Source organism: Chiroxiphia lanceolata, chromosome 9 (assembly GCF_009829145.1).
Source record: "Chiroxiphia lanceolata isolate bChiLan1 chromosome 9, bChiLan1.pri, whole genome shotgun sequence".
Lineage (NCBI taxonomy): Eukaryota > Metazoa > Chordata > Aves > Passeriformes > Pipridae > Chiroxiphia > Chiroxiphia lanceolata.
In genome coordinates this window covers 17,217,783-17,235,826 of record NC_045645.1, presented here as the reverse complement: position 1 = coordinate 17,235,826, position 18,044 = coordinate 17,217,783, and the positions used below count along the sequence as shown (strand labels likewise).

The 18,044-nt window shown below is 38.2% G+C and overlaps 1 protein-coding gene across 4 annotated transcripts in view; it reads right to left on the bottom strand.

The window, feature by feature from the left end:
* FNBP1L (formin binding protein 1 like) overlaps window positions 1-15,843 on the bottom strand; it is a 56,357-nt gene extending 40,514 nt beyond the window's left edge. For 3 of the 4 annotated variants that reach the window (XM_032696735.1, XM_032696736.1, XM_032696738.1), the window contains exon 1: window positions 14,183-14,254. In XM_032696735.1, the coding sequence (XP_032552626.1) occupies window positions 14,183-14,245 (63 nt within the window). In that variant the 5' untranslated portion in view covers window positions 14,246-14,254. Of the gene's footprint in view, window positions 1-14,182; window positions 14,255-15,575 lie in introns of those variants that run through there. The other variant, XM_032696737.1, reaches the window with a different exon arrangement.
* Window positions 15,844-18,044: the final 2,201 nt, after the last annotated feature.

Here is an 18,044-nt window from a genome sequence, read left to right as displayed (position 1 = left end):
ATCTGTGACTGAACTTCAAGGTTCAAAACTGGTCCCAGCATAGTTTAACGTATTCATCAAGGACTTGGATGAAGGGGTAGAAGCCTCCTTAGCAGGTTCACTGACGACACAAAGCTGGAGGAGTGGCTGATACCCCAGAGGGCTGTGCAGTCCTTCAGAGGGACCTCGACAGGCTGCACAGATGGGCAAAGAACTGCCTGAAATTCAACAAAGGCTTTGTACTTGTACTTTCCTTTCAGAATCCAGTTCTAATCACAGAACTCTAAAAAACTAATAATCCTTACTACACGATCTGTAAGTAGAAGAAAGCACCACAGTTCTTCTGTATCACATGCAGCATCACAAAACAGCCACATGAAGGATTAACTTCCTAGGTGCTTTAAAATGCCCTATAAGAATCAGCAAAATTTTTATATTGTATGAAAGCAAAATGTACAATCTGCATTTAAAAAAATCACATGATTAATTGTGAAAGCAATATTTGCTTTCATATCGTAAAAAAGCATTAACAAAATATTTAACTGATAAACTGAAGGACATTAAATAATTATAGTTATAAATATATATAATTATAATTATAAAGATTAAGTATATCCACTATCCAGCTTCAAAGCAAATTAATAAACTGAAACAAAGGTAGCAAAATTGGATAAAGTAACAGTCAAGAATATTTTTTTATCTTAACCTGTCAGCAGTATCCTGAAACATCTCTTTAACAATTAAATCCCCAAAACAAAGTTTTTTAAGAATACTAGATTTCTTCACTCTGAAGCAATTTCACTCCTCTGTGAATTGAAAATAACCTTGTACAATCTAGAAAGACTTATATAGGAAGAGAAATACAGAATGGAAAGACTACTGCTTACAATCTGACCTTACCATACAAAAGAGTCATCCAGAGAATTAGATTTTAGTCCAAATCATTTAAATTAATGTGACCCTAATGTTAATGGCATGAAACATAAGTTAATTCTTGGTATTTCTTAAATTACAAAAAGAAAGCCTATACTGTAATACATTTATACATTTCTTTTCAGTTCCCAAAGTTACACTGGACTTGGTTTTATTGTAATTGTTAGAAATTCATTTTTTAAATTAGATTTTATATATATAAGCAGGAACCAACTCTGATGAGATATGCCCAGCACTAATACGTACGCATTTTGCATTAGTCCATTAGGCTGGAAATACTCATTTGAATCAACCTGCTACGACGACAATACACTCCTAATAGTAAAATTAAAGTTTCTTTTTTTTGGTTACATACAAACAATCAAAAATTTTTATGCTGCTCAAGAATACATAGTAGCACAAAATAAATGCTTGAATTGCTAGCACTCCACAAACCAGCTCATTCATAAAAACAAATGTATCATCTAGTTACTTCATAGTGACAATCAACAGTAACAAGAGAGCAATTCAAAAATAATTTAATGCTCTCTGTTGTGGTTCCCAGCATCCATCTTAATGGTTGTCACCAACATTAGTGTCATTTGTTCTACTTGCATGTTAAAATCATGCTGAGATACAATGTATTAATATCTTAATAATAATACTTTTAACTAAGCCTATATGAAGTGTTTGAATGATACAGAACTTTGTTGCTCAAGATAATTGCAACGATTTCACATCAAGGATTCCAAACTCAACAATAAACTAAAAAGCTAATTAAAATTTTCACCTATGCTGCAAAATAATTTTCCCCATTTCAACAAACAACTGGAGAGATTACACAATACACTTATCACCACATCTGCATAGTCATCTCTGATTTCTGAATCTGTGTACCTTGGAAACAATTCTACTAATTTTTACAACTGTAATGCATAAACTGGTAACAGCTTTTTTGTAATAAAACAGATGTAATAGGTAAAGAACTTAAATGGAAACAAGTAGATTCCCAGTAACTACAGCAGAAAATTGAATAGCAATAAAAGTGGGCCACAACATAAATAAATGCACAGTTAGCAGATAAATACTGAGGTGAAATCAGGTATGTAAAATCATGGACAAAATACTAAAGGTGCTTTTCCAAGATGTAACTTGGGTTTCCCAACATTAATGTAGGGTAACAGCACACCAAGTGTAATTCAAATAAACTACTTGCAGCTGAAACGGTAAACGGTTTCCAGCCAGATTAATCTAACTGGATGAGCAATACTACCTTCTGTGCCACATGGTATTAAACACGGCTTTAGTGGAAATGTCTCTTCACATACTGTCCTTAAAGCCAAAAGTTAAACACATAAGCACATTTAAGCACTATCTAAAACATATCTACTATTGTTTCCACTCATAAAAGTTACAGCAACAACGGCTGTAAAGTGTTCTTCATATGGAAATACTGATTATGAAAGCCTCCTGAAATATTAACATGAAAGTCTTCAGCAACACCTCTACAGGTGTTGCAGCTGTGTTATACTATATTATAGAGATGATAAGCACAGATCATACAAAGACCAGAAGGAAAATACATACATCAGAAAGCACACTGTACCCCAAAAGACAACCTTACAAAAAACTAAATGTAACTTGTACTTCTTCACTGTCAACTTGCCATGCTCTTTGTTCTTCTCTTTTCCTCATAAAATAGAAGTTAATACTAAGCAGAATACTAAGCTGAAGCCACTGACTTGTAATGCCAAAGAAATAAAGCATTATGAATAAAAATAACGTAAGAAGATAGTCTAAACAAACTAAAAATTGAGCAAGTAAATCATTAGGAACTTTTAGCAAATGAAGGTTAAACGCAACTGTTTTCAGGAAAAAGACATGCAGATTCTGATGGCAAAAAATATTGCTTACGATGTTAGGGTGCCATTTCCTGCTATAAACTTACTATTGGATTAGCTGTAGTGCCAGAGTCTATTGAAAGACAAAGGATCCAACTACAAGCAAAGCCTCAAACCCCTTTACTTATGACAGGAATATACAGATTTTTACTTATATTTTTCAAGTACCCTCATCAGCTCTTTACAAAATATAGTAACACCTTAAAAAAATTTTTCTTACAGTGAGGTTAAACTGCATACTGTGTTGAGATAATTAAAATCAACCGGAAATACATGAAAAATTTGCAAAGTGCTCTTGAAGAAATGCTTTAAGACTCACCACCTTCCTTAAAGAACAAGAACCTCTTTACAGCACATGAAAGATTTTTTTACATTGACTGATAAAGGATAGGAAGAACCAACATTATGAAAATTATGCTATCTTCCTAACAGAATAACTGTAACAGTCCTAAAACCATCACAGGCAACATCCAAACAACAGTTAGATTAACTTGGGAGGTATGGGAGCATGATCCTCTTCCCACAAAGGAACAGACGTCAGCAAAAAATCAAACCTCTTTTCCAATGACATCATAAAGAAAAACAGCCAGGAAAGCCACAAGTTTCAGGTCTGACTTACAGTCTGATTATGCCTGTGTGATAAAAGTTTGAAATGCTAAGTACAAAGTACTACAAATAGTCTATCATAAGAAACATTTACATATAAGGTCTTAGAAATTCACCATTCCCAGTTTTTCAGCATCCAGTATATATAAACCAATAGCAGTACTCCCACCTAAGATCTGTAAAAGATGAGACAACAACTCTCCCTCCTTTCAGAATTAAAACTTTAGGTAGAAACTTGTATTCGAAGCCCTGATATTCCACTGTACCTCTTAACTGAAAAAAGCATGAATCCTGGCCATTCAGCACTCTCACCTACAGATGATGACATATTTTCTTAAAAATTGCAAGGCATTTTATACAAATGATGTCAAAATGTATTCATTACACAGCCCACAATTACAGCCTTGAAGTATAAACCAGAGAGAACATGGAAAAACATTTTACCTAAGAATCACTAAGCATAAATACCATTGGTATCTCATCTTTAAGAATTTATTTGAAACCTCTAAATAGATTACTTCAGTTAGACTATTGAAATTTCAGTGAAACTCAATGACAACCCCTCAGAACCAAAATAAATGGCAGTCACTGGGTGCTAAGACATCCAAAGCATGAAGAATGGCTAGCCACAGCCTCACATTAGTTTTGTTTGCACCTATTAAGGTTTTAATATGCTGAGCCAATTCGTGGTTTTACAAAACTCCAATTCCAATCCACTAATTGAATGTTTCTTCCAGTAAAAACTTCTTGCTGCACACAACTAACTACTCCTACCTTGCTACTTCCCTCTCAGGAATGCAGAACATAAAGCTAAAACTCAGGGAACCACACCTGTGTCTCTCAAGCGCTAGGCTAGCACAGGAGGAACTGAAGCACTGTTCCTGGAAAGACAATAATTACACTCTCTAGCACCAATACCAACAAGAAAATGTTTTTTAAAAAGCCATTTCAGAAAGAAGTTACCCTTGTTATTAGAGAGTGATCTTAATATTAACAGGGCCTCAAACCTGGGGAGTTAGGTCAAAAGATCTGGGTTAAGAAATGCAAAACTTCAGCAGAAGTAACACAAAAGGCCTCAAGTCTTTTCCTAAACAAAGAAGCAATTAAGATAAACCAAAACAAATAACCCATAACCCCTATCTCCTCAGACTTAATCAGACCGCTACACCTCTTGCTACAGGAGTAAATATTTGAGTATCATGCAGAGTCAGGATACTTCACAGAACTGCTCAGCTTGCCTCCCATGGTGACATTTCTATTTAAGTTTCCTAGAACTGTACAGTCTACATTCCCCTCATATTACTTACGATGTAGAAAAATCGCAAACATTTAGAGTTTCCTGATAAGTTACCATTTATTTTAAAGAAATTAATTTTTCCTCTTTTAAACATGTCATCTTCTCAGACATGAGACCTATCCAGATATTCCAGTCTGTTTTTTACCATCTTATTACAACATGCTGAAGAACCTTTCAGGACAAGTTCATCCTTTTCTTCCCCTCCTCCAAACAAATATATAATATCTTCTTGACCATACTGCACAGATCTCGAATGTCATCATCGACTGTTTAGCAAATTTCCCAGATAATAAAAACCACAGTTATTAAGATAAAAGATTTAATTAACTAAATAATCTATAAATCCTTTGAAAGTAAAATTTTCTCCATTCATAAATGCATGTACATATCCTTTTTCTCCTAAATCACAGTTCAAAGCAGTCCAAGCTCATAAGCCTGAAAAGAAATCCATTAAATAATTAAAGAAAATAACAAAACATCAGTAATTGTTGCTGATCTAAATAATGCAGTGCAGCAAATACAAGCTACAGGTAGAGGTAGTTTGCAAATACTCCCTCTCAAAAAAAAAATAATTCTGCTCTGAAAATTTCCTGATGTGCAATACTTATTCTCAAGAACATTAATGAGTTTCACTGATCCTGTAAGATCTTTGTTCATAAAATGAACAAATACCAGTAAAAGTAAATATGTAGATGAGTATCTGCACTATTAGGATCTAAATAAAAGATCCCCCCTCATCTTAGGGGGATGAGGGAACCCATATTTGACTTCAGAACAAAACTGTTTTATCAGTCCTCATTAACAGATCTTCAAACAGTTTTCCATTTACTAATCAAAAATTCGAATTTCTTTTCAGAGAAAAACTAAGATAAAACATGTTTCATTAAAATGCATATAATGTGCATCATATCTTTGCAGCTACGGCACTTTATATTTTTGCACCTTCTATAAACTAGGATCTTAACCTTTATTTCACCTGAGCATTTCTTTCCCAAATCTCAAATCTACATCCTATCCTAAATACTTCTTTTTTCCTTTTCTGAAAATCGGTCTCTTTCCAACCATTCCAGTATCTGCAATCTCTACCCATTCTCCAGCCATCTCATTTCTCAATTACAGCACATCCTTTTCTCTGGGATTGAGAGATTATCATTTCACCCGCATGTTTCTAAAGCATTATCTCTTCCTGTCTCTTTGCGTCCTTCTCTATCGTATCAAACATGAGCTTCTTAACCTCACCTTCCAGGGCACTGCTGGTTGATTCCAGCTTATTACCTCATTATACCCAAGGATTACTGTTTGCTTTTCTTGAGATTCCAACACTCCCTTGTACATTTCAACAGAAATTTCCTCATTCTCTTAGGGTGCTTGTGTGTTCCTGCCCTGCAAACATGACAAAGGTCCACCCCATTGCTACCCTTTGCTTCCAAGGGTTACCAAAAGAAAGTTAAGATGCTGCAGTTGAGATCACTGCCCATCATGCCAAACAATATTAGGTTTTGCATAACTCTCATTTGGCATGACCCAGTCCCTGCTGGAATTCAAAGTTAATTGGACTGGGGATGCTCTTTATACTCTTGAGTTTGTGTAGAATGCAGTACAACACAAGGCCACCAAGTGACTAACAGTACTAGGTACTACATAAATACAAACATAAAATACACTCCAACTATTGATTACAGATGACAAAAACCCTAAATACTCCTCTAATTGTGAGTAACTTCATCTAGATAGGGGGAAAAAATTGCAGGACTGTTAGACGCCATAACAGATAATGAAACAAGAACAATTCATCCACTTATTATATGGATAAAAAAAGTGCTGGGCATTATAAACATTATAAACATTACAATTTTGTCTTCCAGAATATTCCTCTGCTGCAGAGACATCCAACTGCATTGCAGCACAGGTGTTGTCTTGGATTCACACATATCAATTTTTCCCCACTAACAGGTACAATAAAACTCTATGCCACCTAGACCAAATGCTTATTTGATGATATCATTAGAAAAGCAAAATATTATTCACCTTCTCTGAAAGAAATGAAGCATCTGGGATAAAAACAAAGTGTACAAGACACACTCAATTACTCTACCAACCAGAATTTACAAAGTGAGGTTTTCATATCCACTTGAATTGGGCATCCATCACCAGAAGGAATCCAGCAATCAAATGCTCTCTTTCCAAATGATTTGCAAAGCAGACAAACATCCAAAAGGCACACCCATCTCCACCACCTTCACTTACATCTGGTTCCCTCAAGTATGCCAAAAGTTAGGGCTGCCTCTCAACTCCCTATTGTGATTCCTGTCTTACTTCAGAAGTTCTTTAGTATTTAAATAACTCCAAATGCAAATCTAGTGGATGCCATTTCATTACACAATGCTGCAACGAACTTAACATGGAAGTACAAAACAGCAGGTTGTACTATTTCTTGTGTTCTAGCCAGGGAGAAGTGATTTGCATGGTACTTGCCTCCTCAACATCCCAAAACCAGCAACTCTAACAGCTACTAAGCAGCAAATAACTCTATCCCAGCCAAAACCAGGATAAGCCTAAGGGTTACATGGAGATATGAAAGACATGGTGAACTTTCTCATTAGTACATTTTTCACCCACTGAAGTGAGAAGTTTTAAATGGTTACTCCAACTAGACATTCCGACCAAAGACTATCAGGTCAAGTCATTATAATTTGTTGCTTTTTGTGGTTTTGTTGTAGTTTTGCTTTTAACATTTTAAAACACTATCTCATTTTGCCCTTACACATTAAGGAATGTAGAAGTATTCTACAAATGAAGGTGTTGTTACAATATTCATTCATCATGGCTGGGCTTCGCGAATGAAGATCTGGGAAGGGCTCTACCCACATTTGCTACAAGCGCGCTGGTGGCTAAAGAGGCCAATGCGACATAGACACGTCCGGTTGCAAAAGGCACAGCAGAAAAACTCCTTGGGTGGTATATTCTGCAAGACACGATTCTCTCTGCGTTGTCTTTTCTCCTCTAGAGTGATCCTGCGTGCGTTCTCAAGGGAAGCAGCAGTGTTATGGATTGTGTGTCTCCAGAGCTCCCGACTGGAGGTTGGAGTAGACCAGTGATGAAGATCAATCTGGTCAAGGCTGAGATGTTGTTTCAGGGAGTCCTTGTATCTTCTCTTCAGGGCTCCTCCCTTGCTGCAGCCAGTGGCAAGTTACAATATTTATTTGTTTAAAACAAACAAACAAACTATTCTAATTATACAACCAAACTAACAGAGACAAAAAGTAAGTTTACTTGCCTAACACAAGAGTTCCACAGTAAAGCCCAAGAAAAATTCAGGTACTGCAACATTTGAATTTTAGCTCATAGTAGCACTTCTCCTTTGAAAGATGTAAAAAGTAACAAAACTATGGACATATGTACAAACCATGATGTCAAAAAGCAGTTTTAGCAGCCTAATGCCCTTTCTGTTGTAAATGACCATGCAGAAGCAGAGTTCTGACTAGGGGAAAAAAATCAAAGAAAATGTATTTGTGAATCTCACATGTAGCTATATCAAATTTCCATACAGCAGAAATTATCAGAAAATTTAGTATACCTAAAATTAAACCCTTTCTTGTTCTTGTCACGTAGCAGGAAATGCAATACTCCCACCACTCTTCTCTTAGACTAGAACTTGTAGCTGAGAAAAAAACAGCAACTCAGAAATTTATTGCAGATAATTCTGTAAACAAAGACAGTGTAGAGGGTCTGCATTTTAACGAAAACCAGAAGGCTTTTATTAGTATAATATGTTTTTTCCTTCTTTTCCCATCCAGCTGAAGCACTGACATACATCTGAAGACCTTCTGCCAAGAGAGCACTGGGGCTGGGGTACGTAAACTCACTAGGGGCAAAATGAAACAAGCTGATTGGAATTTCAGCTTTCACTGAACAGTTTGTTCACCATTACAAGGAAAAAGCTGAACATATCTGGACTTTGGGGAATTGTTTTTGTACCAGAAAGAATTCAAGCCACTTAAAAAGTATGCACATGTGTGCTATGAAGAATGAAAACTTAATCTGAAATGTGTTAAATAACTTCCCCTCCATAAAAAAAAAATAAAACACCCTGTGTTACTCAATTACTGGCTTTACCAAGCACACTAAAAAGTGCTCTGCAAATGTAAGGACTGAAGTATTTAACTACTGCATTAATAATAGAGGGTCTCACCCAGATCAATTCAGCGTAAGAACTAATTTAAATACAACACTAATTAACTTTTAGACATTTTAGACTTATTTCAGCAGGTCTGCAGCAGTATACAAGCTCTATACAAGCATTAACACAAACCTTCTGTCTTCCAGTATTTACTTGTCAACAGTTGAAAGCACAAATCATACCTATTTGGGCACCCCTCACATGAACACATTGACAACAGACTTTTCTCTATTCATGCTTTTCTCCATCCTGAATTCTGATGGATTTGCCATTCCAAAGGATCATCATTTTGACAGATTCACTCTTAAATGAAATCCTCTGCTTGGTTGAGATAAAAGATCTTGCAATCTCCAACAACCTCCTGCTATTCTCACTCGGGAAATCAAATGACAGCTGCAGCATGTAGAATCTTGATATAGGCAACTCTCAGATTTTGTATTACAATTAAGAATACTACACACATTTTTTAAAAGGCAGCAATATTTTTTCCAGTGTTCAGAATTTCCAGATTAGTGAAGTCCCATGTATGTTTGCACAAACTTCATTGAAAAGCATATGTATTTCCAAGTACATAAACGAGTGGGGCCATAAATAAAAACAGATGCCTTTTTAATAGATATCAGGTGATAAAATTTTCAAAACTGAAAAAAAATACCTTCTAAACAGATAGTCAAGGACACGTGTATGCACTCTTAAATTGAATTATGCTTAACATCAAACCCAAACTGATAAAGTCTCATGACAATGACACACCCCTTCCCGGAAAAAATCAGTAAAAAGGTCAAATGTTTACGAACCAGACAATTGCTGGAAAAATGTGGACAAACATTATTTCCAACTAAAGCTCGATACAATTGTTTTCACTCCAAAGCCTAAAGTAACTACACTTCCAATAATCAAGCATTTGATCCTTACATAACTTTCTATTTAGAAATCTCAGAACGAGATAAGCTGCACAACACTCCTTGTGGGACTGGAACCTCACAGAGGCATTTTATCCAGCATGTTACCCAAGACAGAGGAAACGTATAGCCATCCCATGCATCTGGAAAACTCTGTAATTTTATACTTCAGCCACAAGACACATTCCTCGCACACATTTGCAGACCACGACAGCAAGAGCACTGAATGAAAAGAAAATCCATACAGAGTACTGCTTGCAAACTGTGGGCTTAGGAAGAAATCCAGGGTGGGAGGATGATCCATATTCCATCTCTCAAACATCTACACATTGCCTTTAACAAAGTATATGTTGGTACACTGGAAAGGAAGTTTACAAAATATTAAGATTCAAAAGTACAGAAGAATTTCCACATGGGATATGGTTTGATGTTTAGAATCATTTACTATGTTTTTACAACTGTTTTAACAATGCTAGTGACTACATAACCACAGACACATTAACTGTATAGAAAGGTTTCTCAGTTTCAAATCACTTGGGAAAAAACTTTTATTTAGCTAAAAAATTATCAAATTTTCTAACCTAGTGAACAAAAATACAATAAATAATTACAACATAAATATGCTATGTAATACTTTTTGAAGCTAACTTTTACATATTTACATTGTGTGGATGTTTTCCATATATAATCACACTTGACAACTTTTTAGATTAGACAACATCGCACAATTTATCTTCTTCTACAAAAAGAGACTATGATTTTAAAAGAAGAAGGAAACAATGTCTGAAACAGGCATTGAAAGCACAAGAAAATTTTTAACAGCTTTTGAAAAATTACTCATGCAACTGAGTTATTTAATATATTTATAAACAGAACTAGAGTTTAGGCACAGAATAAATTTTGTTTAAGAAAATATTAAAAAGAGCACATCATCAAATATACTTTGATCTTTCTTTGGTCCAACATAACTAATTTCTAAAATACTATTCTACAGTGCCAGTGGTTTCTTAATTATAAAAGATGGTGTGCTTCTGGCCCCAAGGAGCTCACAACAATAGTATCATTAAACCTTCTATAGCCTTTTCTTTTAATCATGAAATCTTAGCGCAAAAGCCCTCAGCAAAATTTCTGCTTTAAATATTTATCAAGAGGTGAGAAACAGATGGCTAGACTGGTTCTACAGACTGAAAATGTTCTGACATAGTATTCAAACTCTTTTTCTGCCAACTGCTGTTAAGGGGTTCACAGAGATTCGAAAGACAGAACGTGCATCCAAAGTCAAAAAACATCCTTCCTGTTGGTTTTTTTTTTTAAAGAGACAGCACAAACTCTTTAATTAATTTCCAAAGAAGCCACTTCAGAGTGCCAATCACACAGTGTCTCCACTCATTAAGCCAAGAACTTCATTATCAACTATGCTCCAGCCTCCAAAGCTCAGTGAGCCTTTAGCATCAAAGCAAATGCACTACATATTCAATTTAACAGCACAATAACTCAAGATGACAATAACCAGACACATTTTGTTAAATATTCTATGTTAATGCTATTTGTACACTTCACGCCCATCACAAAAAGAAGTCCAGATGCACAGAAACATACACACTGAACAGATGCTCATGCCGAGCAGATTCTTAAACATATCATAATCCATCATTTTTATTTCCAAATATTTAAAGTTACTAAAAAAAAAAACCAACACAGTTTTAGTTCCATTCATCTAATCTTGACTTGGATATTGCAGCACAGTTTGATAGAAGTCAGACAGGGGCACCTTATAAAGCAAATATGCAAGTCTGACCAGAACTTCAATCTCTAAAATTTCTTAGTGCTCATGAGGTGAACATAAATGTGCTGCATTTGAAAAAAGCATGAAAAAACCAAAGTGTTAATTCTGAAAAGTGTATGTAAATAACGACAATTTTCTATCACTAATGAAGTGTAGCAATGCTAATTTGTGATTGCGTGCCCGCTTTCATCAGATGATGACTGCTTCACAAATGCTAACTAGGAAAAAGTTAAATATTATAGAGAGAAAAATCTGGCACACAACAGTCAAATTCTCAGAAAATATAATTTCAAGTGGATTATAGAAGACAAGACTTCCCAGTTCTCACTACTCTGTTCTAACCATTAAGCGAATATTATGCAAAGCAGTTCACTGAAGTATCTTGGGTTTTGTGTGGTCATACCATAAGGAATTTGCTGCAGAGCGACCACAAAGATATATACACTGATGAGAATAAAACTATTTGAGGAATATTACTTTCAAATCAGAATTTTCTGTTGTAATAAGAAAGCAGAAAGGGGAGCATATTTCCCACTGCACAGAAAATGTTGTGGAATGAAACAGTTCTAATGACAGAATTGCTTAGAGGATTCAACATTTATTTTACTACTATTCATTTACATTATTTTATACAATGCTATCAAAAGGAACAAAACAGGGAGCATGCTGTTCAGCCAAGACACACTGAAAAGCACCAAGTGTCTCTAAGCACTTTAGCCTACTCAAGACATGTATGTTTTGTACAATGCACACCCACTTTAGAGAATGGTGGTGTACTTGTAAAAAGTTGCTTGAAAAACAAAAAGTAAAAAAACAAAATCCACAAACAGAAAGAGCAGCTACCAAATTTAAGTAATTAAAAAATACTGGACAACTGAAGAATATCTTTCCCTTGTCCTGTCCCTGATGTAACTATTTAATTAGCATATGTATCATTTCAATGCCAGAATAGCCATATTAAACAAGTAACCCATAAATACTGGACATGAGTTGCTTTCCTAATCACCTGAATTTTCTTCTGGTTTCTTATTTGTCTCCATATTCACTCATGCCCACAGTATAAGGATACCAGAACAATAAAAAAAAATACATCAGAACTGTGAATCAGCATAAAATACCAAACAACAGCATGAAGAGATACAATTTAAGAAGGCACATTTAAGGAGATACTAAAATACCTGATACACAATCATCAAATTTGCTTCAGTAAATCAGCAATGCATACATACGTATCTACAAATGTTCTGAAAAACTATCATCTAGATATCAGTCTTAATCCTGAAAAAATTCCACTCTATGATGACAGGTGAAAGCACTAATGAAGGAAAGCCTTAGGCCCAACGAGGTCTCCAGAAAACCTGTGCAGAACAGCTCTCTGCACCTGGAGAGTCTGAACACAGCAAGCTGCTCATGCCCTGCTGCCATGAGCAAACCCAGAGCAACTCGGGCTCCTCCTGAAGCTCTGCTGATGCAGCAACAGGAGACGATGAAGGAACAGTTAGAGTAGAACACAAACATGTCTAACAGTTTATTTATTCCTTGTTCAGAGCCCTGTCTTTGAAGATCCACAAATATTGTTTTTCTTTGTGTTAACCTAGTTTTAAGCTAATTTTTAATAAATTTAATTTTGTGCCAGATCTTGAAAAAGTAAACCTTAGGTGCCCACCATAAGTTGTTAAAACAATTAATGTTTCATACTCTTTACAGTCAGTAAGAGAAGCACTTAATATTTTTCCAAGTAAGAAATCACTTTGCTTCATAACCCTAATAATTTAAGTATTCAGATTAGATTCAACAAGAAAAAAAATAACCCATTTAAAAGGTACACTGTTATGTAAAAACTTGCACTGTCAGAGTCTAGTTGTATAGTTACGAACTCTAAAGTTACCTCATTAGTGTAGAGTTGCAGGTCAGCTCCTGATACCAAGGAAAAAAATACACTAAATTTTGCTGAAATGAAAGTATTGCAGTAAAACTTTTAGCTTAAAATTTTGCCATTATTTCTTCAAACTAGCACATAAGAATTAGTGACTTAGGAAAAAAAAAATCTAATAGGTCAAGATAAATTTCAGCTAATTTCATGAAACTGTGAATCAAATGCCTGTCATTAAAAGGAAGTCTGAGGTCAAAATCCCTCTTTATGTATATATTTCTGAAGCACATGACAAAGAAATGCACGTTCGTACAAAACTGAACACCAGACAGACTACAAAACCTTCAACTGTCACTCACAAGCTGAACAAAGAAAACCACATTTAAGAGGCTACAAAAATGAGCAGATAAGAGTAAGCTAAAACTGTTTTCTAAAGCAATACATACATGAGTGCTTACAGAAGAAAATTCAGTGGTCACCACAAATGACAAACCCTACTCTTCTAAAGTGACACTGACCTACACCTCTCACCTGAAGAACAGACAAGTACGAGCTTGTGCAGCCAATATAAACCACAGCTTTTACTTACTCCTTACCATCAATGTTACAACTGATTTATATTTCAGGCTTCTTACAGCACTGCTATCAGTACTTCCCAAGTGTATTTTATCTGAAAGCTCATCGTGGCTATAAATCCTAGCTGAGTACAAGGTACTATGCAAAACACTAAAATAACCCCTAAATACCTTTAAATCAGGCTTCTCCACGCAGTACACTTGATGCAATGCTATTACATCTTCATTTTGCATAGTCAGACACGACTTCCTCAGGTGGCTGGAGGAGCTCCGGAGGTGGCATTCCCAGCTCCCTACGCCCCACCCAGCCCCTGCCTGCAGCTCCACGGCTGCCCCGGCTCCTCGAGCAACCACTTGTCTCGGCGTGGAGCAATCTTTGCTCCTCTAGAGACTAATAGCCCTGTACTACAAAATGCTGATAAAGGTTTTTAATTCAACTTAAAAAAACCCCAAAAAAACAACAACAAAAAAACCTATAATGCTTGGTCCAGTTTAAGAGTTCCTGAACAGACTTCAAGCTGCAACGTTCAGCTTTGTGTAATTACTTTTTCCTTAGCACAAGTGTCTGTGCTTCACGGTCTTTGAAAGCAAATAAAATGAAGGGCAGGCGGCATTTAAAACGGGGACGTTAAACCCTCCTTGGTAGTATTGTTTTTTGTGCCCACGCTTTCCCACGATCAGTGTCAGCTCCAGGCAGAGCGGCAGCAGCAGGAAACTCGGCCGAGGAGATACAACATCCCACCACTGCGAGCAGACATCGCTGTGCCTCGCTACAGCACTCCCCGGGGAGAAGCCCCTGCTCTGCCGCCCTCGGCACAGCCAAAAACCCTGTGGAGGGAGAGGGGAGGCTTAAGGAAAGACCTAACGCAAGGCAGACACTGGCGCGCACACACTGCCTATCTCATTACTGCCAATCCTTCCTATTTAAAACAAATACAGTGCAGTGTTAGCTAGCCAATGTTCGAGGGCACTTTTAGAGACAAAGCTATAGAATAGCTGCTTCTAATTAGGGGCGACAACTCAAAACGCTTTGCTCGCCCGAGCAGCCCGCTGGTTTTCGGAGGAGCAGCAGCTCCGCGGCCGCCCGGCCCCGCCGCCCCGAGGGTGCCCGGTGCGGGCTGCGGCCGCTGCCCGAGCGGCGCCGGGACCCCGCCCCAGGCCGTCCCGGAGCACGGCGCCGGCCGAGCCCCGAGCGCTCCGCTCTGCGGCCGCGGGCGGGGGGCGCACAAAGCGCCGATCCTGCCGGTCCCGCCCCGGGCGGGCAGAGGGGCCGCCCCGGGAGCGCCATGGCCTCGCAGGCGGCGCCCCCGCCCCGCTGCGGCCCCCTCGGCCCGGCGCTCCCGCCGCCCGCCCCGCCGCCCCCGCGCCGAACCCCGCCCGGCCCCCGCGCCGAACCCCGCCCGGCCCCCGCGCCGAACCCCGCCCGGCCCCCGCGCCGAACAAAGCAACGCGCCTCGGCCGCCGCCTGCGTTCCGGCCGCTCCACGCCTCCCCGGCGCGGCCACCCGAGCAGACAAGGGAAGGCGGCGAATCTCAGACACAATGAGAGGCGAGCTGGGACTCACCCACAGCTCCGTGCCCCAGCTCATGGCTGCTCCGCGGGCAGTGCCGGCTTCGGCACAGGCAGGGATGAGGCGTCGGGCGGCGGCCGGAGAAAGAGTCCCCCCCGGGCAGCGCCGGTGCCCTCGGTCAGTGCGGAGAGGCAGCGGCGGCGAAGAACGACGTCGCTCCAAGCTCCAGCTCCGCCTGGCTCGGGAGGGGGAGCCGCGGAGGAGACTGGGAGAGGGGCGGGTCCGGCTGGAGCGGCGGGGCCGGGACGGGAGCGGTCGCGGGGCGAAGGTTCCGCGCCGAGCGAGCTACTGATTAACGAGGCGGCGGCCCCGGGCCTTTGTGTCCCGCCCGGCCGCGGGGCCACCGTGCCCCCCGAAACGCTGAGTCACGGCAAGGGCCCGGCCTCGCACCCTCCGCCCCGGCACCGCGCCGGCAGCGAGAAATACACAGCGACCGCCCTGTTTTGTACACCACGGGTCTATAGGTAAATCAGAAATTGAGATGCGAGGCTGGCAACTCAGGAGAAAAGCGCCCATTTTTGATGGAGTAGTCGGATGAATCATATTGTTGACTGTAACAGGGAGTTTCCTCAGCAGCTAGGAAAGGACGGGTGTTAAATCCTTATCAAAGATTATTTTTCCACCAAAGTGTTATGAAGCTACTAATAGAAAGAAAACGTTTTGAAAGCCTTCTCCAGGCATTTCTTGATTTTCCTCTCATTTTTGTGTAGAAGTCATTTTTATAAGCTGCAATAAAACCTCAATGTAATAACAATAAATACTGCCAAGTCTCTATATCATGAAACAAAAAATTACAGAAATCCAATTATTTTTTCATTTCCAAGTCACCTGTCAAGTAATGTTCCATGGCATCACACTTAATTTAGGTTTAGTTCTATTTTCCATATGAAAGGAAAACACAAGTTTTTTTCAAATGGATATGAAATTATTGTATTAGAATAATATTAACATCAGAACATCAAAATAAGCAGATGAGCTCACAGATCAATGTAACTTCCAGAGGGAAATGTTAGAGGTATTCATACAAGATAAGCATTTGAGTCCGTGAGGATCCACAAAATGAGTCAATGTGCCACATGCTGTGTGTTTTAGGAAGCTGGTGGTCATAAACCCCACAGATTTTAGACTTTGATGATGAAATTCCATATGTGAGCACAGTTCAGTTGAAGCCTGGCACATTAAGTCACTTGGCAGACTGCATACATTACTGAAAATATTCAGCAAGCAGAACACATGTTGAGGATTCGGGTAATGAAGTAGAAATAAGTAAATGATCAAAATTATTAATAAGTGTATATTTGAATTCACTCAACTTACATGGCTTTCAGGATTAGGAAAAAACAGTTTCCATTAAATGCTGTAAAGATCAATCAGCCTTTTGCTTAGCTACAAGCTTGTCACATATCTTTATACAATTCTTTAAAAAATTTAATCAGATGATATAATAACACAGGTTTAAAACACAATTAAGTAAAAATTTTTTTAAAAATTTCATTTTGTATGTTTTCTAATACATCTCTTTTAAATTAATACCTCTAACTTGCTGCACATGTAATAATTTTAGAAAGAGGCATTTCAACAGTTTTTAATCACACATTAATCCATATTGTACCATGTCCAAGGTTTATAAAAGCACACAATGATCTTGGCACCTTTGGTTTTGTATGCCTGATTTGGCACGTTATTTTTTTTAAGAAGCATCGTTTTGAGAATGTACACTGAACCTTTAAACACCAGGGGGGAGAGTCCTGATCATTTTAGTGAATTTGAAATTTGTTGCCAGCTTTTGGAGAGACAGGATTTTTCACTTCCTGATCATTTCAGAAAAACTCATATTTCCAATTGTTTCAGTTTAGTTATCTAAAAATTAACCATTGAACAACAACTTCAGAGTTGAAATTTTCAACTTTAGAAGCCCCAATACAGTATTGAAAATTAATCTACTGGAAAATTGACCCTAAATTCTAAGTCTATAGATCCAGAAGTTTTGAGAGTCAGGTACTTACTTGGCACTTAGATTTGAAATACTGGTCTTTCATTGCATGAAACATACATCAGGAGAGTTTCAATGTGTAATATATATATTTGTGATTTGTTGATTGATATATAAACCCTCAGGTTCCTTTACTTAACTCTAATTTAAGAATTAACTAATTACTCCTATTTCTGCAAATTGTGCAAGGACAACATTCGCAACATGTCTGGATTTGTTTTCAATTCAGAGCAATGTATGAAAATTGAATATTTTATGGTGATTTGTAGACATTTTAGGAAGAGGAGACTGCAGCCTGTGTCATAGGTATACAATACTTAGATTCTCAGTAATGCTTAAAAAGCCTAATTCTAGCAATTAAAGGTTTTCCCAGGACAAACAGGATTCCTTATTTCCATGCAGCTGTCTTCAAAAAACACCTTTATGAGCCCTCAGGTAAAGCAAGTGTCAGGAGCTGGGGGATGTTACAG